Source organism: Drosophila persimilis, unplaced genomic scaffold (genome assembly GCF_003286085.1).
Source record: "Drosophila persimilis strain 14011-0111.01,24,50 unplaced genomic scaffold, DperRS2 tig00000124-arrow-pilon, whole genome shotgun sequence".
In the NCBI taxonomy this organism is placed as follows: Eukaryota; Metazoa; Arthropoda; class Insecta; order Diptera; family Drosophilidae; genus Drosophila; species Drosophila persimilis.
In genome coordinates this window covers 12721089-12745364 of record NW_020825294.1, presented here as the reverse complement: position 1 = coordinate 12745364, position 24276 = coordinate 12721089, and the positions used below count along the sequence as shown (strand labels likewise).

Genomic DNA, 24276 nt, shown 5'->3' with positions numbered 1-24276 from the left:
TAACTGAAACGGTTTTGAAACGGAAACGATGCGATTTTTGCTTTCGGCCAATGAAAATCGTCAAAAATGTTTTTCACTACAATGCTGCAGCAACAAGTTTGACGGTTTTTGACGATTTTCATTGCCCATTCTTATGTTAAATGCGCATTCCATGCACAAAGTTGCATGGCAACATTAATTTGTAAACCGTGTTTTAGTCAAAATGCAATTAATGCAAGTAATTAAAAGTAGTTAACCTTGTATAAAATGTATTCATCAATAGGATAAAAGTATGTGGGCAAAGCTGAAAGATCTATATAACTAGTAATATTAGACGGAATATCGAAAGCGAGGAATATGTATAATAGAACTTGAATTCGTCAGTATATTTACGGTATATTTGTTTAATGAGACGGTATATTTTGGTATATTTCTGAGGGTAGGACGGAATATTTTAGCGATAAATTCCCGGTCACACTGCTCTCACGACTAAATCGTGTTTTTTTTGTTTTAAAATACGAATTTGGTGTTAATTTTGCACTGCATTTGACTCTGCTGCTGTTAATTCGTTAATTTGGGCTTGTAATTCGTTTAGTTTTCCGCAGAGCAGCATAATATTTGTGCCAGCAGTGAGCCGGTCTTGTGATTGTATCTCTGTGTTTGTTTGAACGCGCAAAAAGTCTTAAGCAGCAGAAAAGGCGGCAAAAGAGAAGCAAAGAACTAAACCAAACCAGTACCGCTGTTGGCAAGGCGAAGCTGCAGCAAAAAAAAAAAAAACTGCAACGGCAAACATAATTATTTTCGCAACGCGCTGAGCGTGTGTCGGTGTGCAGCTCAAAAACATCGACACTCGGACGCACACCTTGGCGTTTTCGCGCCCAGTTTTGTCTTTTGGCACCGAAGACCAGCCGACGGGAATAAACTGCAATACAGGTTTGTATGAAACAGCAACAAATACAGTGAAATATAGTAATAAAGTGAATAAATACGCTTATTGAACTCCAAAGCTTCGCCAAAGAGTGTCACTTTGATTTTGGCCATGACAGCCACGCCTCCCTCCGGCCACAATCCAAATTATGCAAATTCATGCATTGCACACGCACACACAGACAACATAACAGACACACAGGCAGCTGCCGCTGCCGCTGCCGCTGCGGCGTCGACGGAGACGTCGAAGCCAGCGAAGGCGGAAGCGAACGCCGACAGCAGATTTGGCGTTCTGTTTTGTTGTGTCGTCGTGTACAATTTGATACATTCGGTTAATAAATAATTACAAATAGTTGAAATGTACATTTTTATGTCTTGTTTCATTGGTTGCTAGGCGAGCAGCTCCCTTCCTCCTTGCGGAGAGCGTCATTGACTCTCCCTCACAAACACCCCACACATCTGTTGTTTGTCAGCGAAGCCTGTCTTTCGGTGGTGGTGACTAATGCAAAAGCATGTTCCGTTATCTCATGTGGTCCGTTCCCCTGCGGCGTCCCCTCTCCACACACACACACACTTGTAGTAGTCTCGCTCTGTCGCTCGTTTCATTCAGCTCCATGCGTTCCCCCTAATTTGCGCCAGGCTGCAAAAAGTTGTTGCAATTTGGTCTAGGCTGTGTTCCGCTTCCATTTTGTTTCCCCTATTATGCTGTGCGCCCTTTTTCAGTTGTTTTTACATTGCTGCATGTGTGCACTACATACGTATTTGTATGTATGTATGTTTGCGCCATGCCTACCGGCGTTACATATGTATGTATATGTATGTGTATGTACTTTGGTATATGTATGTATTATGCTGTGAGAGCGGGGCAGCTGCTCCCAGTTCGCTTGCCGCTACTCTCGTCGCTCTATTTTTGCATTTATTTGTCTTTGTTGTTGCAACAAAGGAATTGCATTTGAGCGGATCATCGAAAAAAAAAAACCGGAATGTTTCTGGGAATACGATACAAAGGTTCTCATGTGGCTGGTTAAGAGGGAGGCTTGACTTGACATATCAATATTTTCATATTGCTATATAGCGCCAAGTAACATTTGTAATAAAAGTGATCCCAAATATTCGAATATTTCGATGGATGTCAGCCGTGAAAACTACATGTACAGAAGTAAATATTAATGGCAACGGCAGAAGGCGAATACCAAGGCAGATGCGGACACGCAGACACCACAACGCGCCAGGCCAACATCCTGTGCAGTAGCAGCGGCAGCAGCAGCTCCAAAGAGCACATAAAAGCAGACAAAACCTGGAGAGCTGGATACGGAGAATGAGAGTGAGAATAGGCAGGAGGAGAATGAGAGGCAGAAACCTGTCATCTGGCGGCTGCATTCGATACGGTCGGAGGAGGAGGCAGCGCAGCAGGATGGAGCTGAGAGCATTTTTAGAATTCCCAAAATCAACAAAAAAAAATAAAAGAGTAAACGAACAATGCTGGCCAGACAGACACTCCTCCCTCCCTCTCTCTCTCTCTCTCTCTCTCTCGCTCTCTTTCTGTATGTCTGCCTGTGTGCGTGATCGAATCCCGTCCCAGACGCAGCCGTACTTTATATATACAAATGATGTACATAAATATGTATATATGTATGTGCATTCTTCTGTTGTTTCCTTTTCGCTCTTGTTTCCTTGTTGTTTCTGCTCCCGCTGCACACTTTTCTGGCTTTCGGGCTTCTTTTTGAGCTGCACAATTGGAATGGGAATTGGCAAAACAGGAAGGGACTGAGGACTGCTTTTGGGCCGAAGCTTCTAGTACCCTACCCTGCACAACTATCAGTAAAAATACATCGATATTCCGGTATCCGGTATCCATCAAGCCAAAGTTGGACGACTGGAAAGGAGCATGATATGTTGTTACATTTGAAGTAAAGTCTATTCCAAATATTTTATTCCTACTAAATGAGACTAAACATGAACGTACATATATGGAACGTATATTGTTGATTTCTGTTGTCAGATAACTTCTTTCTTACAAACCTCACATCTCCACAATCGTGTAGTACCCTGTGTAAGGGTATGGACACTTTCGAAGCGATTTTCAATTGAAATTAAAATATTTTTTGTTTGCTTGAAGAGATTTGCATAATACGCTGTGGAACAACCGTAAAATGTGTCCAATGCCGTCTGTTGCCCTCGTCCGTATTCCTCCTGTTGGTGGTGGTTGGTTGGTGTGAGATCTCGGAGGACTGGCCCCGTCCCTTGTCGATGGCGGCACGGCAGCGACGGCAATGTCCTGAGCCAGTCCTTGTCCCCTGTGTGTGTGTCTGTAGTTTCATTTCGTTTTCGTTTCACTTTTTTTGCTCTGTGGCTTCCTACTTTTATTGTTGAACTTTTACAGCTGCCGCTCTTTATCCTTGCATTCGCAGCTCCTGCTACATTCCAGGAAGGGTGGTTGCTGGGGTCTGCCGACGTCTGGCTCACTGCAGTGCCACTAAAAGCTGTATTTCCACCACACTCGCATATCGTGTGCGTCTGACTTTGATCCTTTTTTTGGTCTGTCTGGTCGGGCTCTGAGTCTGCCACCCGCAGGCCCAGGCCCAGGCCCAGGCCCAGGCCCAGGCCCAGACCCAGACCCAGACCCGGGAGCACTAGGGAAAGTGTCTTGCAAATAAATAAATAGTCATGTCAGCCGTATTATTAATGCCTCAGCGGAAGAGAAGGTATCGCAGCACAGCGTAGGGTGGTGGGGGTGGAGCGGGCACCGTTTCCAATCCACCCTCTTAAGGGGTGCGGTGCTGCTGCGTCTTACCCCGAAATATACCAATCCCAATGCACAGCGTACAGCTACGCATATTGCTGTCTGCCTCTTGATTTTGGGGTCAACAAACCTTTGGGCCAGACCCAGCACACGCCCACCAACACCCCCACACCCCTCACCCCCAGCCACAGCCACATCTCCCCCAGCATCAGTTCTGGCTGCCGCCTGGCTGCGTGCGAGTGTGCGAAAACCCCACCGTGCTGCGGACGGGGCACGTTCTACGCATTTTTGTGCATTGACCCCAGGCAGACGGCAACCCTCCTCTCCCCCACAACATACACGCATAGATACACGACACACGCACACACACACAATCATGTATGTAGTATACGAATGTGCGTTTGTATAGTACAATGGCAACCCTAGCTGATTTGATTTCCACAAGAGCCGGTTGGAGGGTGGATTGGATGAGGATTGCCCGGATTTGGATGGGTCTGTACACCTTTATCGGAAGTTTTATGCATTTTTGTTTATTATTTTTTACGTTTATACATATGTATGTACATATATGTGTGTGCATATTTTAAAATATTTTATAAATTACATTGCTGTGGCTGGTGGTGGGTTAGGGGGAAGGGGGAAGGTAGTCGGGGCATCTTCGATTACCACTTTATGACGTCATAAACTCAAGAAGCGACTTTAATTGCACTCCTCCAAGGAGGGAGGGTAAGGCAATGGGTGGGAGTGGGTGTGGAAGCAGGGCTTTTGTTTTAGTGTTTTTGTACCTTTGGGGGGTGGGGGGTTTTGGCATATAAAATGGTTTTATTGCAGTCCCCTCCTCCTTACGTCTGGGTGTGGTTTTTGTTTGTGTACGAGATTGATGAGTTTTAGTTGGATAATTCGGTAGGACAACCGTTTCCACTTCCAGTTCCTGCTCTGTGTTCTTTCTACCTTTTCTCCTTCTGGTCCAGAACATTTTGCTGAACATCATTATTAAAGGTCATTTACTTTTGTTAACCGTTAGGGGTAGTTTTCTCTAGTGTCAGATTCGGTCGAGCCCGTCCCGGTCCCGGTCTCGGTCCCGTCCCGCCCGACATGAGTATGCGAAAATTTAACGCATGCAAATGGAAAGGAAACGGAAAATCGTCCCAAGAAAAGTGTCTTGTAAATGAATCTTTATGGGCCCAGCAAAGAGGGTTGTAAACAGGGGAGGGCAGGCAGGGCACGGTTCGTGAATTCGTGGGAATTTTGTACAAACTTTTGTTTTGAATAGTTTCCTGCTGCACGAGGGAAGGGGGTTTTTGTTTGTTTCGGTTTTGCCCGAACAGGTTGGGCTGTGTTATTAAAATACATATGTACATATGTACATATGTAGATACCATTATCATGATAGCTCTGCAGGGATCGCCAGTTTCTATGAGCCGTGTCTGTGCCGGCGGCACACGCATACTATCGTAGCTCCGAACGAAATCTTCCAGCAGAGATTCGTCTCCTCCAAGCCCCCGTCGCTCTGGGCTTTTGCTCTTCTTGTTCTTGGAATCGAGACCCCAACATGTGTCTTCTGTTTGTTTGCTTTGGTTGTTTCTTTTCCCCTTTTGCTGTACACATGTTTCGGATTCCTTCGTGTCTGTCTCCTCCTTTGCGGCTCACGCGCCATCTCGCTCTGGCCTCCATGTCTGGGCAGCCTTGAATCTGAGTTCTCATATTTTTGTTGTGGATCTTGCTGATGCTGCTCTCGTCATACCCTTGCTGGAGTGGGCATAATAATCTGTACAGATTTTGAATAGCCGAGGTATAGGCGCAAAGGCTTTCATATGTGTTCAACATCAAGTGGTTTTACATAAATGTCATATACATATGTCATAATTAAAAGTAAAAGTAATATTTTAAGCGTGTTTTGTATGACATCTTATTGTTCCTCGCAACCACTGCATTTATTCCTGCCCATCGAGAATGCCCTGTTTTCGCGTATTAAGGGGTAAGGGTATCCACAGACCGACCCCACTAGCCAATCCCTCTCCTCTTGTTCTTGCTTGCTTGCACTTGGCGACGCTCTCCCGCCCCGCCCGCTCCGCTTCTTAAGCTGGGATCTCTCTCTCCTCGAAATGTTCACACGCTGCCTGCGTCTTTGCATTTCCATTTGCTTTTGACTTTGTTTGGCTTTGGTTCTGTTGTTCTCAGGCCAGACGACGGAGCCAGCCGACACGAAGCCAGCTGTTAAAGCAAACGAATCTAGCAATAACGGCGACACGCGCAAGACGGAACAGAGCAAGAACCAGCAACAGCATGTACCAAGTGACATTCAGTGGAAGGTAAGGCAGTCCGATGGACTGGCCCCCCTTTAAGACCCAGCGCAAAAAGATAGGGCATGACCCAAAGAGGGGGACAGTCTGCCTTACCTTCTTATTCGATGTGCCTTGAACGGATCTACTCGAGTCCGCATTGAAACACTGATGTGGAAATATTCAGAGTATTGTAGTGCGCTGGAGCTGAAGTATAGTATATTTTGTATTTGCTGATAAAACAAAGCGAATGCCGTTGTTGGGTGTAGGTGGGGGGAGGGGGGCGGGCTGATGGCCAGGCAGCAGCAGTCAGCCAGTACATACATATATGTATGTATACATATGTACATATATGTATTCCTATCAATTCTTTGGTTTTGTTGCTGGTTTGGTGTTCCTGTTGTTCCTGTTGTTGCTTCCGCTTGTTGTTGCTTCGAAATAGAAATGATTTCACAATTTACTTGGAGCTTCGGCTCTTTCTTTCCTCCCCTCTAACATACCGCCCTGAACCACGAATGTCCCCCCGGGAGGGGACAAACGACGAACAGCAACAAAAACATAAAAAAAAACCAAGAAAGGAAAAAAAACAGAAACACGTTTTTTAGATGCGGCTTTTGCTGATTTCTTATTAGATATATGTATGTATCTCCCCCTCTTTCTCCCTGTTCCTCCGCTTGTCTGCCTGTCCAAAGTCACTTATTATTTATTCTTTCGTGGCTTTGGGCTTATGGTGATTCAGCTCTAAGCGAGAAGTGAGTGCTGTGCTGTGCTCTGTGCTCCCCTCCTCTCCTGTCCGTGTCCGATCCCGTTCCCGTTCCTCCCAGAAGCAAGGTAACGCATTTTGCATTTCGTTTGGTGCTGTTGTTTCTGTGCTATAAAGTGTCAGTATTAAATAATAATATTATTACAGCAGAAAAACGTGCGCAAATGTACCGCTAGATACAGCCCCTGGTAGTCGCAGAGAGAGCTCAAGGTACTGGCCAAACGAGGCTTGCATCGTCTTTATGTATTTACATACGTCGGTGTTCCCATAATCCATTCGCAGGTAGCATCTATCGCCGTTTGAATAAAGTCAGTCTAGAGTGTGTCCAGCGCTGCACCAAAACGGCCGCTGCCTCGTTCGGGAAGTACTGAAAGGGGAAATAAGCTGCGCTTGAATTGAGTGAGCGAGCAAGAGAGTGAGTGACTGATTGATGGCCTACAGCACCAGCAACAACAACAACGGCAGTGAGAGAGCTAGAGAGCTTAAAACTATGTTGGAGCTGCTGCTGGTTCTGGTTCTTCCTCTTGTTCTTTAATGAAGGTCAATGTTCGTGGACGCCAACGCCGCTATCGCCGTTCGCCGCGCCGTGTTCGTTGCTCGCTGCTTGCCTCTCGATGATTGGCAGTTGTTCGGATCTGATTGTTGTGGCTGTTGTTGTTGGAGTTCTCGGGTCGGGTCTTGTGTTGGCGGGTCGCGCTCACGAGGGTCGGGTTCATTTACTCGTGAGTGCAGACAACTCCGAGGAAACCGACCATACCCGTAGAACTGGTTAATGATATTGGAAGTTTCTGCCTGGCCTCCCCACCCCACCCCACCCCACCCCATCCCCCACCCCATTCACCAAACAGACAATCCCCATAATTATGGAATCATATAATTGTTTCCATTTCGGCTTCATAGATCAACCGCCCCCTTCTTGGGTATGGGCCTCTCCCTAATCTGGTGGCAACCTTTAACCTTTGGAGTGCCCCCTTTTAACAGGGGAATTTCTCCCCAAAGTTCTTTGGGGAAATTAAGGGGGAATAACCCACTCAAGTCTTGACTCTCAGGGGAGCAAGCGGTTGCAGGCCCAGTTAAAATAACTTCCAGATCTCATTGGGGAAATAATAAGAATGGCGTGCGAATTGAGAACGCTGGAGAGAAAGAGTTATGCAAACAAGTAACGCCATAGAATGCCCCTTCGACTTGAAGGTAACCGCTAGTTGGATTCATTTATTCGGATAAAGTTGGAATAGAAAATTGGCACATTCCTATTTGAAATATCTACATTTATGTATGTAGCAGGACTGGATAGTCGGTATCTTCGATATTTGTTAAATCACAGCTCCAGCTCTTGGTGCCCTTGTGCTCAAAAAGTACGTTCATATGTACTCTAAAATGATGTACAGAGGGGATTGTACAGAAAATCCCATTCTGGATCGACCCAAAGTGCCATTTCCGTTGAATAAAAAATATAATAATTTGCCGCATCTAATATTAAAATTGTGTGAGAGAAGGAGCGCTGGCTCATTCGGTTCGTTGGCTTAAAGAGTGCCACAGAATACAGACAATTATGAACGTTGACCTTCTGCCAAAATGCTCGTACCACAAAAATTTCCACAGTCACAAAAAGACCAGACCCCGTCGCAAAGGTGAAAGAACGCCACAAGAGGAAGGCAACAAAGACATTAGAAGTGGTTGAGGGGAAATGGGGAACTGGGGAATGAAACGCAGACCTAATGACAGCTGCTTCGTTGGTTGGCGAAAAGTGGCGAGGGGTGAGGGTGGGGGTGGGGGTGGGGGGCACAGAACTCTGAAGCAGAGCGGGGAGAAAGAAAGGTTTTCAGAAGCAAATAAGCAAAGAACGAAAGATAATAATAAAGCAGGCAAAACAAAGCGAATTTGGCCAAGACCAAAAGTCATCACACAGAGACTCCGTAGTCACGGGGTTCAAGTGTACATGCATACATGCATACAATATATGTACATGTGTGTGTTAACGTAGTATAACCTGGCGCTGACTTTGCTTCTTTTTTTTTGAAAGTTGAAATGCCTCCAGTCCAGCCTCTGCCTCTGCTTCTTCTACTGCTACCACAGCCTCTGCCTAGGTAGAGCTAACAAACGAGTTTGAAACAAAAGAACAGACGCTTAGCTAACCCCCCCCCATCCCCCACTCCCGCGCCCGCTCACCGCCAGTCCGCGCGTGTGAAGATCGCGCAACTGTGGGCGAAGGTGAATTGGCAAGAGGAACGAATTGGTAATTGGAACAACTGTGGCATTGAACCATGGAGGAATCGAACATGGAGCATCCCAGGTTCGAAAACTCTACTCGGGAAGAACTCTTCCTTCACTTCCCTCCCTGCAGAAATTACCCAAAAAGTGACAGTTAAAGCCTGGCCATAATTAAAAGCGTTCATCAATTACATGAGTACCGCTTGAGCACACACATACAAACCACACACACACACGAGATCCCACCCTCCTCCACACGACCCAGTGACAAAGCTCTTAAATGCCACTACGTCCACCCTGCTGGGGGCTCCGTCCTTTCCTGTGCTGCATAATTAACATTGGTGTTTTCTGGGAGGAAAAGAGAGGGTACTCAAGGAGAGAATAATACGAGTACTTAAGAGCTTTTTATTTTCACATAGACAATAAATCATTCTGGCAAGGATCACCTCTCCTTGTCTATCCTTCGTACTAGAAATCCACCCAAGATTTGCTGCCTTGACAGCGGAAGAGAGGCTGCGAATACCCTGCTCACCGAATGCACATTTACACTGATTTCGATCTGATTTTGGACTTTTAAAAAACTACAGTTGGTAAAAAACAATTAATTTATTTCCTTCTGGGAGTTCTTGTTTTGTTTTTTGTGAAATGGTTGAGCCCGTTTTTTTGAGTTAACTATTTTTCATCCAAACTATCACATCCTCTGCAGTGGGAGGGCGCACGTGCGTACATACTTACGCTTCTGTCTGGAGAGAAGTAGAGCCTCATGGGCTTGGAATGCCAGGCGGTGGTGGGCAATGGGTGTGAAAGGACGTACCAGTTGGAGGAGGGGTTGGAGGAGCCCATAAAGCATGCGAAACATGTGCCGACGGCATCGATGCGTTCTTGATGTTCTCGTGGCTGTTGTTTTTGAACTTCCGCGACGAGCTTTTGGCATACATACATATGTATTTACATTCATATGTACGTTCGTACGTCTGCCGCCACAGGACATTTATCAAGCGATTTGTTGCAGTTGCTTTTGCCCTTGCTTTCGCTGCCTGAGCAACAAGTTTATTCTTGTCTATTTTTTTTTTGCTAATTCTGCTTCTGGGCTTCTATATTCATGGTTTGCGTCTAAGCAACGCAGCCGCAGTCGCAGCGACGCAGGTCGCCGGTTAGTTGGTTTATTGACATCGTCTCTGCCTCTGCCGCGTCGCTGCTTGCGTCAACGTTGGCTACACACTTTTTTCAAGTTCGTGAATTTTTTAGCCGTTCATTGACTTTTGTGGTTTCTGTTGCTGCTGTTGTTGTCTTTGTTTTTCTAGCGCTGTTAACGTTTTATTTATTGTGTCCAAACTAATGTCATTTATGCGCTGTTTCCCCTGCCGCTCGCCCCTGGCCGGTGTTCTCACCGGTTCGCCTTTGTCCGCTTCCAGCTAAAGCCCTTCCCCCTCGCATCGTTTTCGCAACATTTTGACCAAACTGCGAACTTTCTGAGAACCCGAAAAAACTAAAGGGGAACACAGAAAAAGCAGCAGCAGCAGCAGAAAAACGAATGAAAATGTATCTATTGCCACCGAAGTACAAATACTCTTCAGGGCAGACCTATGCTTGCCTTGTAGTAATAAAAACAAGCACTTTTATCGATCATTTTCGTCGACATGTTATATTTTGTAATAAGATTTACAGCCTCGCTTTTGTTTCCTTCTGATCGCTAAAAACGAAGAAGGGTATATGTATGTGTAGGAAAGCTCGAACTGTGGCCCGCAGAAGTTCGGATTTCAACGGGTTGATTGAAATTTCCTGCTCATGGATGACCGAATCCTGTGCTGCGTAGGGCGGGGAGGGGTTCGGAGGCGTATGATGATCTTCCTCGCTTATTATGTGGCTTATTGCGAATTATGAGGTCAGTGCGGAGCGACTGATTGCCTCAGCCGGGGGGTAGAGCAGTCAAAAGGAGGGGGAAGCGGGAGAAGAGTTCGATAAAGAGCCCTTATTAGCGGTAATGTAAGTGGATATGGTGGGCGTTGAAAGACGAGAACGGTCGGTATTGCCCGACCTCGGACCTGGACCTGGGTCGTCTCTCGGATCTACCAAATTTCGTACATATGCGGGCCACGGGGCTAGAGTTACAATGCCTTATGCCACCAAAAACATACCCCCTCTCTCTCTCTATTCTACCTTGTTCTTTTTCTTCTTCTTCGTTTTATTCGTTTTCTTCTACTTATGTATGTATGTGGTGTTGGTGTGGCTGTTGCCAACCCAAATTGAGCAATTCAACAGCGTAAGAAAAGCTGATGAGGGAATTTGTTGTTCGCTTTTTGTGTGATACTTTCCGTTGCTTATCTGGGAGTGTGAGTCTCCATTACTCCAATGCTCAGAGCTCAAATCGCTCGTGTTCCGGAACTAAAACGTGTAACTAACTGTGTATAGTGCTCTAATGCGCAGATCTGGTAATTATGTAAGGTCTTAGAAATGTTCGAGTTGCCACAGGAGCAGGGCATTACTCATTCGGTCAGACGACTGGACGACTCCTTCCTAGAGAGAAGCTGCACTCTGTGTTCGAGCTCTCTCTTTGTCGTCTCTTAAGTGCATAAGCACACTACACTCTTCCCCACCTGGCCAAGAGCGCGGATAAAGTGAAGGAGCACACGCAACGAGTGAGAAAGCGACAGCTGCTGCTGCTGCTGCTAATTTCCGGTTTCAAGTGTCACATTTTTTTCATAGTCTCTCCCAAAAATTATTGAAAGAGCCATAACAAATACGTGTGGATTGTTGCTGTTGTTGGATGGTTTATGTGTTCGGTTTAGGGTTGGGTTTGCCCTCCGATCATCGTTCGTCCAAGGGAAACATCTGGTGGCAGTGGCAGTGGAGGCGCAGGGGTAGACCGGCGACAGCTGCTAAAAGGGATCGCGCCATCCCCCTTCCCCTCGTGCCGTCTCTTGAATTAGCTTGTTGTGTGGTAGGGAACGTAGACTAGGCCGGGGGAGAGGGTTTATTGGAACGAGTTCGATTGAATTGCCTGTCAATATGGCAATAAAACAGTTGAGGTTGAGGTCGGGCAAATGAATGCTGTGCCGTGCCGTGGCCTACACGAGCATCACCGTGTACCAGATACTCTCCCCTCTCGGTCTCTCAGCAGTGAAATACGTGCACACACATATAGAGCGGTTGGCGAAATTTTTTGTTGGCATGACGCTGACTTTTTTCGCCGCCGTATCGGTATCTTTTTGCTACTTTAACCACGTCGCCGTCCGTCATGGACAGGAGGTTCATGAACCGCCGGCAAGGACAAGACGCGTCGAGCGCTGGCTCTGGGTCTTGCTCTTGCTCTTGCTAAGTCGGTGGGGGCCGAGGGTACATCGATCGCAGCGGCTACAAATGGAACAGAGAAGAGTGGAGAGTGGAGAAGGCTGAGAGAGACAAGGCATCTTCTCCCTGTGCCATATTCCACTTGTTTCCTGTGCAGCCACCACTTGAACTTCTGGAAATTCTTGGAATTGCCCTGGCCTGTGCCTTCGTGGGTGGGGGAGCGGGGCAATGGTGAAGAACAGCGAGGATGTGGACCCATACTAGACGCGTTTCTCCTCGGCTTTCGCTGCCTGCTGCGTGAGTCACGCAGCCAATCACGGCGACCAATCGAAATTGGCAATGCTGTCCAAAAGAGAGAACAAGAAATCACTGACCTTGACTTTAAGCAGAGTTTAAGGCCCTTTGTAGCTGCCAACCACACACAAACTCGCACATACCTATCGCTATACATATGTACATACATATGTACATATGAACACCCATACTTCCATAGGAACGTTGAAAGAGCAGCATAATTATACAGCCAGGCGGCGTGCGCGTTTCTAGACTGGTTTATGATACGAGCCGTGTCCGGCGTTGGCTTTGACTGCGGCTGCGACAGAGGCTATTCACGTTATTCTTCAGCTCCGTTCTGAACGAAACGAAAACGCACATGACGCAAGCGCGCAGACTTTTACATTCTCTTCTTTCCCTCCCTCTCTCTATCTCTGTCTCTTTCTCTCTCTCGGGGGTTCCAGCTTCCTCCTATTGCATCAGCACTAAAGTTGCAACGTGTAAACTAGCCGTTTATGACTATAAAGAGTAAGTGTACTATGTGTGTGTGTGTGTTTCAGTTCGAGACCGTTCTTCCTTTCTCCAGTCGAAGAGAAAGACCAAAAGAGAACAAGAAATAACAGTTCAGCTCGGCTGGTTTTGTTGTTGCTTTTCTGTGTACCTGCAACTCAATTCCTGTTTATGCAAATTGTACAATATTGTGTACAATACAGAAATAAATGTTATATAATATACATATGTATGAATAAATAAAAATTAATTTTAAGCTTTGACTCATTCTTGGAAAACTGTGTATTGGGGCCCAAGAAGGTACCCTTGCCCACCGATATTTCTGCCGTTTGCTCCCACTGTTCCCACTCACACTCGCTCGTTTACTTCTCTCTCACTTGCATTGCTCTGGAGTGCACTGCTCCCTCGCGCAATTTATGTTCTGGTGCTTGTACGCTCTCCGTGCACTAGTGTGCGTGTGTGTGTAGGAGGTTGTCAGAGGTCAGTCTCATCGCTGGCTGCGCTGCGAACGATTCCAACGCTGGCGACGCTGCCTAGCTATTTGTACATACATATATGTATGTAAATACATACATCATGTTCCAATTGCCACTCCATTCCGCTGCGTTCTACGGCCGAAACTAGATTTTGCCTGCCATGCCTCTCTCAGTCGCACTCGTTCTTTGTCTCTGCGATATAACTGGTTGAGTGAGTTTTTTGGTCGCGTCGTTCCATTCCGTTTCGAGGCACTGTTCCGCGTTCCACGCCGCCTCTGCTGCTGACGCTGTCGCTGTCGCTGCCTCTGCTGTATCTTGTATCTTGTAAAATTCTTCTTTGCTATGGCTGTCCATTCTCATTCCGTTCTTAACGCTCGCCGGAACAGCAACGTGTGCGCTCGCGTCGTACCAACAAGCAGCAGGCCCCCGTCGCGGTGTTGTTTTCTCTCCGTCTACTCGTGAGTGTCTGTGTGTGTGTGCCTGTGCAGTTGGTTCTGCGGAAAAGCAATAAAAAGTATTAATAATAGTGGAATAACCAATAAAATAAATATAAGTGCAATTCACATTTGCAACAACCCAAAACACATGCACATGTACAATACATATACAAATGCCCATGTACTTATGAAAAATAAAACTGAGCTGTGTGGTTCTCTTCCTCTCTGTGTGACGCTGATGCCGACGCTGACGCCAAAGCCAGAACTGGCGAGCAGAGTTCATCAACTTGTTTAGAATCGGCGGCAGCAAGCGTTCGCGCCGACTAAGTGAGTGCGTGGTTGCGTCTGTGTGCGAATGTATCTGTGTTGAAGTGTGTGTGTGTGTGTGCTGCCTTTTTCCTTCTCGCCTTTTGCCTTCCATTTGTCTACGAGTGTATCTTGCGGCGCATCACTTGCATTGTTGCTACATAGCCCCGCCTTCAGCCTCCTTTAGACCCCCGCGTGTATTTTTCCGCTTTCTGCTTTGTGTTTGTTCTTCTCCGTTGTGTTGCTGCTGAGGGCAGCACTGAGTTTGTGAGCTTTTTGTTATTATTATCTCATTTCTTGTTTCGTTGCACGCCCGCCATCCGTGTCGCGTCCGGCATCGATGTTCCCGCTCCCACGAGTGCATGCAAAGGACAAACATTCATTATCTGTGGGGGTGGTGGTGATCGTGCAGAAATATCCTCCGTTGGGGGGGGGGGGGCTACCTTTACCCCGCTTCCCCCAGAGCGAGCCTATTTATTGCGACACCTCACAACAACTGTATAAACAATGCCCAGAATCGACTGTTTAAGTTGTCGTTGTTGTTGTTATTGTGGCTCCGATGCGGAAGAACAAAACACGGGTTTATTTCTTGTTTCTGTGTATATTTTAAACAGAAAATATTACGGCAATGTTCTTTAAAGTTAATCACTGTAGACGAGCATACAGACGGCCATCCGACTGATCGACGTGCGAGCGACGCTCGGCGCTGGGGGTCTTGAGGCTCGGGGCTCGGGGGCTCTCCTCATTAAAATACAAAACCTAAAACGTGTTTACAATTTGCTTCTACTCGAACGTCGAACATAAACACACGGAACAGAAAAAAAAAACATTGGATGTGGCTGGCTCCATGTGTCTTGTTTCACGCTCGATTTGGCTTTGACTGATTGAAAGCTGTCGCCGCCGATGGGGCTCTACCTCTAGCTCTAGGGGACCGCTTTGGGGCACGATCTGGAAACAGTTGGCTAGTACGATGGTGGATGTTGTATGTCGGGGTATTCCTTTATCAGGGAGGGCTTTCCCGCTATCCAGTCCAGCGTCTTAGCTGCAGTGCATTTCCTGCTCGCTCCAGAATTGGGTCGCTTGGTCGGGGTCGTTTCTCCGAATCAATTTTCATGTTTTGTGTGTGCTTCCATTATCAGGCCGTGTAGAGTCGCGTTTGCTGCACCACGTAATAGATAACGCCAGATGGAACACAAACACACTTGGTCGGGGCGAAAAAACCCGAAATCGAAAATGGTACATCTCTAATTGAAAATGTTAAAGCAGATAGCAAATATTTATCAGAGGTTAACACGAGAAACGAGGCGGCGGAACACGTTCCGTTTGATTGGATGCAGCCAATAGATAACGCCAATTCGCTTGTGCTGCTGCATCTATGCTGCGATCCGGCACTGTACTTCCAGTCCTAATATTCTCCTCTGCCCCTCTTGAGGCCAGGACACACACAGTCACACACTTCATCTGTCCCTGTCTCGCTCAGACTAATGGCCGGCCATGTTGACAGGCCAGACATGGAAGGGCATGCGAGGGAGCGGGAGAGGGAGAGAGAGAACACGAACCACAGACACTACAAAGCGCAGTAAGAAAGAAAACTGTTGTGCAGAAAGAGGAGGAAGAGGCTGAGGAGGAGGAAGAAGACAACGAAAAAACAAGAACTGCAGCGACGCCGTTGACCTGTCGGGCTGCCGCAGCAGTGGGAACGAGCAGGCACTAGTCGTGGGAGAGCGTCGGGATCGGGACGCTGTCTGCTAAATTGGATGCTGCTGTCTGCATCTCGTTCTCTTTCTCTGTCTCTGTCTCTCTCCCAATCCCTTGGCTACAATAAAACTCCCTTGTGCCTGGCGTCGCAGAATTTTTTCGCCATTGTCTTGTTCAATAAAATTTCATTCAGCAGCAGCTTGAGCAGAGCTGCCTGCTGCTGCTGACGCATAGTCCCCCGCCTGTCAATTTGTACGGCTGACGGTGGGGCGGAACGTCGCGAAATTCTGGGGAGCATACAAAATTTGCATCGAGCAGCGGCGGGTCGGGCACCGCCACAGCGGTGCCTTTGTCCCAACCTGGCCTGGGATTGGATCGGGACTGCGATTGGGACGAATATTTTATCTTCTAGAAGAAGTGCCTTTCCTGTGTGCCTTTTTGTATTTGTGTGTGTGCATCAGGTAAATGTAGTTTGCTTTGTTCTGTTTTATGGCTTGCTCATTCCTCCTCGCTCTCTGCCTCTGTGTATGCGTGTATCCATGTATCCCTGCACTTGTGTGTGTGTGTTTGTGACATGCTCTTTGGCTTTGGTGCTGGTTGTTCTTGTTGTTGGTACCATTGAACTCTGCTGCAGTCGCAGTTTCCGTCGCAACCCCAAACGGCACCGGGGAATGCATGGAAGTGGAACAGAGCTTTGTTTATTTTGAGTTTGTTTGTGGAGTGGGGGGAGTTCTGCAGAACCAGAACTGTTCGCTCTCCCCCTTGCGCCCCTCTCTGCTTACTATAGCTTGAACTTGGCTCTGTCTCTGTCTCTTTCTCTGCCCCCCCCTCACGTGGGGAACATAACGATCTCCATCGGCGTGTCCAACAGGAGGGCTCTCGCTGCTGACTGTTTCCACTCTCCTGAGCCATGAAATTCATAATCGTGTACAAATTGTTTTACATTAGTAATGGCTGCGTCGTTTGTTCCACTTCCCATTTCTCCCTTTCTTGTTCTTCTTTCTTTAGTATGGGATAATGGCGGGGGTGGCAGAGGTAGGGGCAGAGGGAGAGGCAGAGTGCAGTGCACTGTCTGATTATTAGCTGCTCTTCTCTCTATTTTTAAACACTTACAAGCCGTCTGGAATTTGTATGTACATTTCATTGGTACACCCTTCATCTCCTCCCGTCCCCACCACTAACACTCTGCGCAGCGATCCACTTTATAGAAAACATATGGCGGAGATATTGAGATCCGGGCGCTTCTTCTGATGGCCCAAATGATATTTATCTTGTCATGATATACAATCGGACTGACAGTTCGACAGTTTTGCCTGCCCCCCCTCTTCGCGGCACAGCATGGCCACTGCCCCAATCGAAAATGTGCTAATCTAATCGATAGACAATGCGCGCCTACTATCAACCTCTGCCGGCAACCAAAACCAAGCGCCGTGCCCCGTACCCCCGGCTCCCTTTGTTTGATTTTATTGGATATACCGGTGACGTTTTGGCGCTATTCTTGTGTATATTAACTAATTTGTTGAAATTACCACCAGCGCCCAAAGTTTATTTATGAGTCACTTTTTGGAGGTACGTCCCAGGTGTGACTAGAACTTGAGATAGAGTTGAGGCCTTTGCAAAAGTTGGCAGTACTGCAAAATCGGTAGAAGAAAATCCTATTTAATTCTATGCAATGTAAATATGTTACTTATTTAAAGGTTCGAGGATCTAGTAAGATAGTTCAGATTCGATCCTATTTCAGACAGGTTTCGGTAGTGGGTCTATTATTTTGGTCATTGCTGTGTGCATGTAACATAAATATGTACACAAATCGAGTGTGCCTGTCGTCTGGCTATTTCTTCTCGCTTCTCTCCATCGGGGGGTATACAGAAATATTCACCGTGCAGTTATGCTGCCGAGCTGCTGCACTGCTGGCGCCGGCAGCATAAGCGCTTCCTGCTGCTCGAAAGTTCTGCGGCAACATAGAGCAGACATGCCGCCAGCCACCCACATCCCACCCACGGGAGAGGAAGAGAGCTGCAGACGCTTTGTTGCTATTGCTTTCGCTTGCTTTTTGCGGTCGTTGCCCAAATTGGGAAAAAACATGCGCAGGCAGCGGTAGAACAGCGACGCGGGCTCTGAGAACTCTTCCTGATTGCTGTCTCTCTCTAGCTCTCTGCTCTCTGCTCTCTGCTCTCTCTTCGCTGCCTTATCTCTCTTTGGCGCTGGCTCTCAGCGGAGCACGCAACCTGTAGCACGCGCGAAATGTCTGCCATGGAAAATTGTTGCTCTTCAGGGGAGGCTTTTCGAGATTTTTCGGGTGGGTGGTCCGGTCTGGTCTGGTCTGAAAGCCGCCATATTGTTTTAGGGGTTGCTAAACAACAACAGCAACAACTGTGGGTGCCAGGGGGATGCAGTTTGTTCGTGTTGTAGCTGCGCTCTGGTGCTCTGCTCTGCTTTTTCTGGACCTGGACCTGGACCGGACCGGCATTCAACAGTTCGGCATGAGAGTTCATTCTCTCTTGTGCTCAGGTCTATCGCTCTGCTCTCTCGCAGCTTGTTGCCGAGTATGCATGTGAATATGAGACTATTCCGTGTGTGTGTGTGTATATATATATATATTGATTTTTCGCCTGTTCTGTCTCGGTAATTTTTGACGTTAATTTGCAAACCGGGAGCAGACCCCACTGCACTGACGTAGGCAGCCGCCTCGTGGTATGCAGAGTTGCATTTCTTTCTGCATATTTGTGTGGTCCCCAGGCACAGGACGTGGTCTCGGTCTCGCTCATTCTGGAGGCGGCGATAACGAAGTCGAGACGCGGTCGCCGTCGACTGAGTGGCTGCTGCTGCCGCCGCCGCTTCTGCTGCTGCTGCGGCTTGGGAGCTTTACCCGGGTCGCTGCATTATGCGCAAAGTTAGTTTTGCAGGGAACTGAACTGCCATTCGCGTCACGTCGCGCGGGGACAGTAGATGCCCTTGCCCAGACACGCTTGTCTCATTCCACCGTGTCCAAACATAATAATAGTGACTAAGACGATCCTCGAACGGAAGTAAATGTTTTAAATACAAATTTTGTTTTGTTTTCCATTGCAGCAGTTTGTGCGCGCACCGCCATTAACGGACAGCACCCAAAAGTATGCTACACAAATCTGTTTCAGCGTGTCCCCGCAAACAAAAGCAAAAACAAAAACAAAAGCAACAGCCACACAACTACAACTACAAGCACAGCGACCAGAGAGCAAGCAAATTAGTGATTGCGGAGAGCAACAACTAGAAAGAAGAGCAACAAAACAACCACAAGCTGAGCAACGGAAGAACGAAAGCGGAGCCTAGAACATAGAAAATTCAACAAGACATACAAAAACAAAACAGTAAAGGTGAGTCGTCGCCCTGTCCCTCTCTCACGTACGTTGGAGTTGTGTGCGGGATGTGTGTGTGACTGTGTTTGTGTGTGTGCATGATAAATGTACTACAGTCTAGACAGTTAAACAGCTCCTCTCCTCTCTCCCTCAAACCGATTTCTTTTCGCTCACTTTCCGCTCCCCCGCACATTTTTCGGGGTTGATGTCGCTGCGTTCTCTTCGCTTTACCTCCCCGTTCGCGATTGCCTTTTACGTTGATTTCCTTGTTGACGGAAGTGCGGAGCTGGAACTCTGGAGAAGTTTCTTTTTGTTTACTGTTCGGCGAGGGGTGGGTGTTTCTTTGCCCTGTCCTGTTTTGGCCGTGCAAAGTTTTGCCCAAGGCAACGGACGAACCGCTGAACAGTCGAACGAAGGGAATGAATGTGAATGAGGGCTGCGGTGCTGTCTGCTTGCGTCTGGGTGCGTTTATTGCATTTTGTTGTGGGGGGTTGCAGGACTCTATGACGAGGGGAAAGGGAATCCTGTGACTGTGGCTGCTTTCATCCAGGGCAGGGTACAGCTTCGCTTTGCTTCCGTCTGCTTCCTTCAATAATTTGAATGGTCTTTCCCCTTTCCTGGAGTGATGGCGATAGTGGGGGAGGAAACAGGGGTGCGACTGTCTCTTTTGGCCCGACTTTTCTCTTCGAAGATGTCACAGCTGCGAGGGGGGATTAGAGGCGGCAATTACCGACAAATTATGGAGACAAAGAGGCTCCTGTGGGACCCAACTCTGCGCTGAGGTGCGGAATGGGTGGAAGGGGTGGGAGCGGGGTGGTTGAATCAGTCGCAGGGAAGCAATGCTCCAAAGGAAGTGTCTAGACAAATGAACAAGACAAATTAATGAATTATTCCGCATGTGAACTCAACTTATCTAATTTTATCGTCTTTCCCCCTTTCTTCCACTCTGCCCTACAGCTGTTACTCCTAACGGTCAACGAAGCCAACGCAGGCAATTACACAAAGATGGCGTCCTCGCCGACACCATCTCTGGACTCGATGCGGGGCGGGGCGAACTCGATTGAGTCGTACGAGCACGCCGGCTACCTATCAGACTCCCCGCTCACCCTGAGCGGCTCATCGCCACCGGCAAGCGACTCGGCGATCTGCAGCGACGAGTACACCAGCGTCGGCAGCGGCAGTGTCGGCGTCAAGACGCGATCGGACGTGACCGTCATCAATGGCCACCACCCCATATCGGCCTCCGTCTCGTCCAGCTCGTCGGCCAGCTCGTCCTCCTGCTCGTCGTCCTCATCCTCGTCGAGCTCCTCGTCGTCGTCCTCATCCAGCTCCTCGACCAGCGGCCTGAGCGGGTGCGGCAGCACTAGCAGCAGCGTAATCAGCGCCACCAATGTGTCCTCGAACGGACCCGGCGTCATCGGCAGCAATCTGCAAAGCTCCGCCAGCGGCAGCACCTCGGGCATCAGTAGCCTGGTCGTGGGCGCGGGCAAAGGTACCTCCAGCAATGGCAGTGCCTCCTCCAACACATCCAACGGAAGCAGCAACGGGAACGGCAGCTCCCCGCCCCGCTGCACCGCCTGCAAGAGCAAGTGCAGCGACGCGGTGGCCAAGTGCTTCGATTGCCAGAGCTACCTGTGCGCCAACTGCGTGACGGCCCACGAGTTCATGCACTGCTTCAACGGACACAACGTGTGCCTCATCAAGGGGTTTGACGCGACAGCCCTGCCCCTGGCGGTGAGCCCGCCCAGCAACAACCCGGCCTCCAACGACTTCAAGTACGCCAGCTCCCTGACTATGATGCTGCAGCAGCAGCAGCAACTCGACTCCCAGCAGCAGCAGCAGCAGCAACAGCAGCAACAACAGCAACAACAACAACAACAACAACAACAGCAACTTCTGCCCACACAGCCCATGTCGCAGCTCTCCAAGATCGTGCTTGCCGCCGCCGCCCAGGCCAGCTCCCAGGAGCAGCAGCAGCACCAGCACCAGCAACAGGAGAGCCTCTACAGCTCAGTGCACCAGCAGCGGCAGCTGTTTTGTCCGCGCCACAAGCAGGAGCTGCTCAAGTTCAGCTGTCGCACCTGCTGCATCCTGGTGTGCAAGGAGTGCATCGTTCTGGAGCACTCGACGGGCCTGCACGAGCTGGAGAACGTCCAGTCACCAGCCTTGGCCACGGCGGCCGCCACTGCGGCTTCCGCGGCGAACGAGACGGCCCTGCAGACCCTCCTGGCGGACATGCGCGGCAAGATCGGAGAGATCGTGGGCATAGCCGGCAATTCCGACCAGAATCTGACCAAGGTCAAGCTGCAGTACCAGAAGGCGCACAACGAGCTGAACGAGACGCACCAGTTTTTCGCATCCATGCTGGACGAGCGCAAGACGGAGCTGCTGAAGGAGCTCGAGTCCCTCTACTCGGCCAAGATCAACAGCAACAACGCGTGGTTGCAGCGCTCCCGGGATCTGATCGACAAGGGCCTGGCCACGTGCGAAGCGGTGGAGCGCTCACCCGCTCCTCCCTCCGCCTTGTTGGCGGAGGCCCTTCTGCTGCGCAAGTCTCTGGAGCAGCAGCTGCAGACCGCCATCCAAGACATGCAGCTGCCCTTCGAAATGGAGTTCATGTCCAACTACCAGTCGATACAGGCCGGCGTGCGCAACACCTTTGGCTATATCCGGGCCAGCAGCTCTGACGGTGGCCATGGCGCCCTCAGCCAGGCCAGCAGCGCTCACGGCAAGCAGCCGCCCATCGCTCGGCCCACGCAGAGCGCCAGCAACAGCAGCGCCAGCAGCGCCGGGAGCCACAGCCACAGCCACCACCATTCAGGCGGGCAGTCGCAGTCGGGCTCCCAGCACCATCACCACCATCAGCAGCTGCACCAGGCGCAACAGCACCAGCTGCAGACCCAGTCGACGCTCCACGGCCTCGGCTTGGGTCTGAGCGGAGGCCTGCTCGAGAGCAGCTCCGTCGGAGGGGGGGCGTACACGAATGGCAGCAGCCTGCTGCTGAGTGGTCGGGAGCGCAGCACCCTGGCCGTGGAGCAGCACTTCGGCGAGCTCCTGCCCAAGAGGGGCGGCTACAGCGGCAGTGGATCCGGATCGGGAGCCGGCACCGTGGCCCACTACAATCCATACGAGAAGTGGAGCAACGGGGGCAGCGACAACCTCTTCTCATCGGTGGGGGCCGCCAGCGGCGGCAGCTCTGCCGTCGTGGACGCATTTGCCAGCCAGCTGTCCAGTCTGTCGTCTGGTAACGGGGCTGGGGGCGTGGTGGGGGGCGGCAGCTCCGTGAGCTCAGAGTCCCTGCTGGACCTGACCAACAAGCTGCTCTCAGCCACCATCTACCCGCCCAAGTCGCAGATCAAGCGCCAGAAGATGATCTACCACTGCAAGTTCGGGGAGTTTGGCGTGATGGAGGGCCAGTTCACGGAGCCGAGCGGCGTGGCGGTGAACGCGCAGAACGACATCATTGTGGCGGACACGAACAACCACCGCATCCAGATCTTCGACAAGGAGGGCCGCTTCAAGTTCCAGTTCGGGGAGTGCGGCAAGCGGGACTCGCAGCTGCTCTACCCCAACCGCGTGGCCGTCGTCCGCAACTCGGGCGACATCATCGTGACGGAGCGGTCGCCGACGCACCAGATCCAGATCTACAACCAGTACGGACAGTTCGTGCGCAAGTTCGGGGCTACAATCCTGCAACATCCGCGCGGCGTTACGGTGGACAACAAGGGGCGGATCATCGTGGTGGAGTGCAAGGTGATGCGCGTGATCATCTTCGATCAGAACGGCAACGTGTTGCACAAGTTCGGGTGCTCCAAGCACCTGGAGTTCCCCAACGGCGTCGTCGTGAACGACAAACAGGAGATCTTCATCAGCGACAACCGGGCGCACTGCGTCAAGGTGTTCAACTACGAGGGCCAGTACCTTCGCCAGATCGGCGGCGAAGGCATCACCAACTACCCCATCGGCGTGGGCATCAACTCGAACGGCGAGATCCTCATCGCGGACAACCACAACAACTTCAACCTGACCATCTTCACGCAGGACGGGCAGCTAATATCGGCCCTCGAGTCGAAGGTGAAGCACGCCCAGTGCTTCGACGTGGCGCTCATGGACGATGGCAGCGTGGTGCTGGCCAGCAAGGACTACCGCCTCTACATCTACCGCTACGTGCAGCTGGCGCCCGTGGGTATGTAAACACGCTCGACATCCACACCCACAACCACAACCAGAACCGCAACCGCATCCGCATCCACGTGCGGAAGGACCTGTGCCTGTGCGTCTCTCACTCACTCTCTCAGTAGTTTGACTTGCGCGGTCACTCTCCCACCACTCTCTCACCTGTCACCTGTCACATTCTTCTCATCTTTCCTATGTCCCATCCATGGACCATGTCTCTCTCTCTGTCTTTCTCTCTCTGACTCTCAAATCCTAGGGTAGCGAGCAGTAGGCCCGCTCCGCTCTGTAACTCGCTCAGTAACTGTAAACACACGCACACTGTTGGAACGATTTTTATTACCTTATAAATTATTGTTGAATTTTGTTTTATTTTTATATACATATATATTTACACTGTTAAGCCTAGTTTTTACTTTTGTGTGTATTTGTTTATGATATGTGTATGTATTCATGTTCATGTTCAAAAGTTGGAACGCTTCCGCCCCCAGCCCTAGCCCCAGCCCGCCAATCCCCTTCGACCCCCTTCACCCTATCTCACAGGCCCCTTGTTCCCTGCTCCCTCTCTCACGTGCGCAAGTCCAAAGTGGATAAAAACAAAAAACAAAAACAAAAAACAAAAAAAAAAACAACAAAAACAAAAAACAAGAGCAAACCACGAAATAAGAATTTTTATATAAATCATAATAATAATACCAGAAGAAGTCCCTCCACTTTCTCATGTTCGTTTTGAAGCTACGGAAGAAGGAGCAAGAGAAAACATGAATTAAAAATAATATAACTAAAACTGAAATCTAACGAGACATAATTAACGATTAGCTGCTTATAACGACGAGCGATACTCGAAGAAGGGTCGAGTCGAGTGGAGT

At 49.4% G+C, this 24276-nt stretch overlaps 1 protein-coding gene and 1 long non-coding RNA gene across 3 annotated transcripts; one reads left to right on the top strand and one right to left on the bottom strand.

Moving 5' to 3' along the window:
• Positions 1–570: 570 nt before the first annotated feature.
• Positions 571–23552, top strand: LOC6598073 (brain tumor protein). Of its 2 annotated transcripts, none has more exons than XM_002023096.2 (3): positions 571–912; positions 18969–19252; positions 20192–23552. In XM_002023096.2, exon 3 carries the CDS (start codon positions 20240–20242, stop codon positions 23426–23428), a length of 3189 nt encoding a protein of 1062 aa, XP_002023132.1. In that variant the 5' UTR covers positions 571–912; positions 18969–19252; positions 20192–20239; the 3' UTR covers positions 23429–23552. The 2 variants fall into 2 exon arrangements, with proteins under 2 accessions (XP_002023132.1, XP_026843009.1); XM_026987208.1 differs by lacking the exon at positions 571–912 and adding an exon at positions 13938–13969.
• On the bottom strand, positions 6529–7021 carry LOC113565389. The gene is made up of 2 exons (XR_003408574.1): positions 6865–7021; positions 6529–6803 (listed from the first exon to the last, which is right to left on the bottom strand). It is a non-coding gene; the product is annotated as an uncharacterized LOC113565389 (long non-coding RNA).
• Positions 23553–24276: the final 724 nt, after the last annotated feature.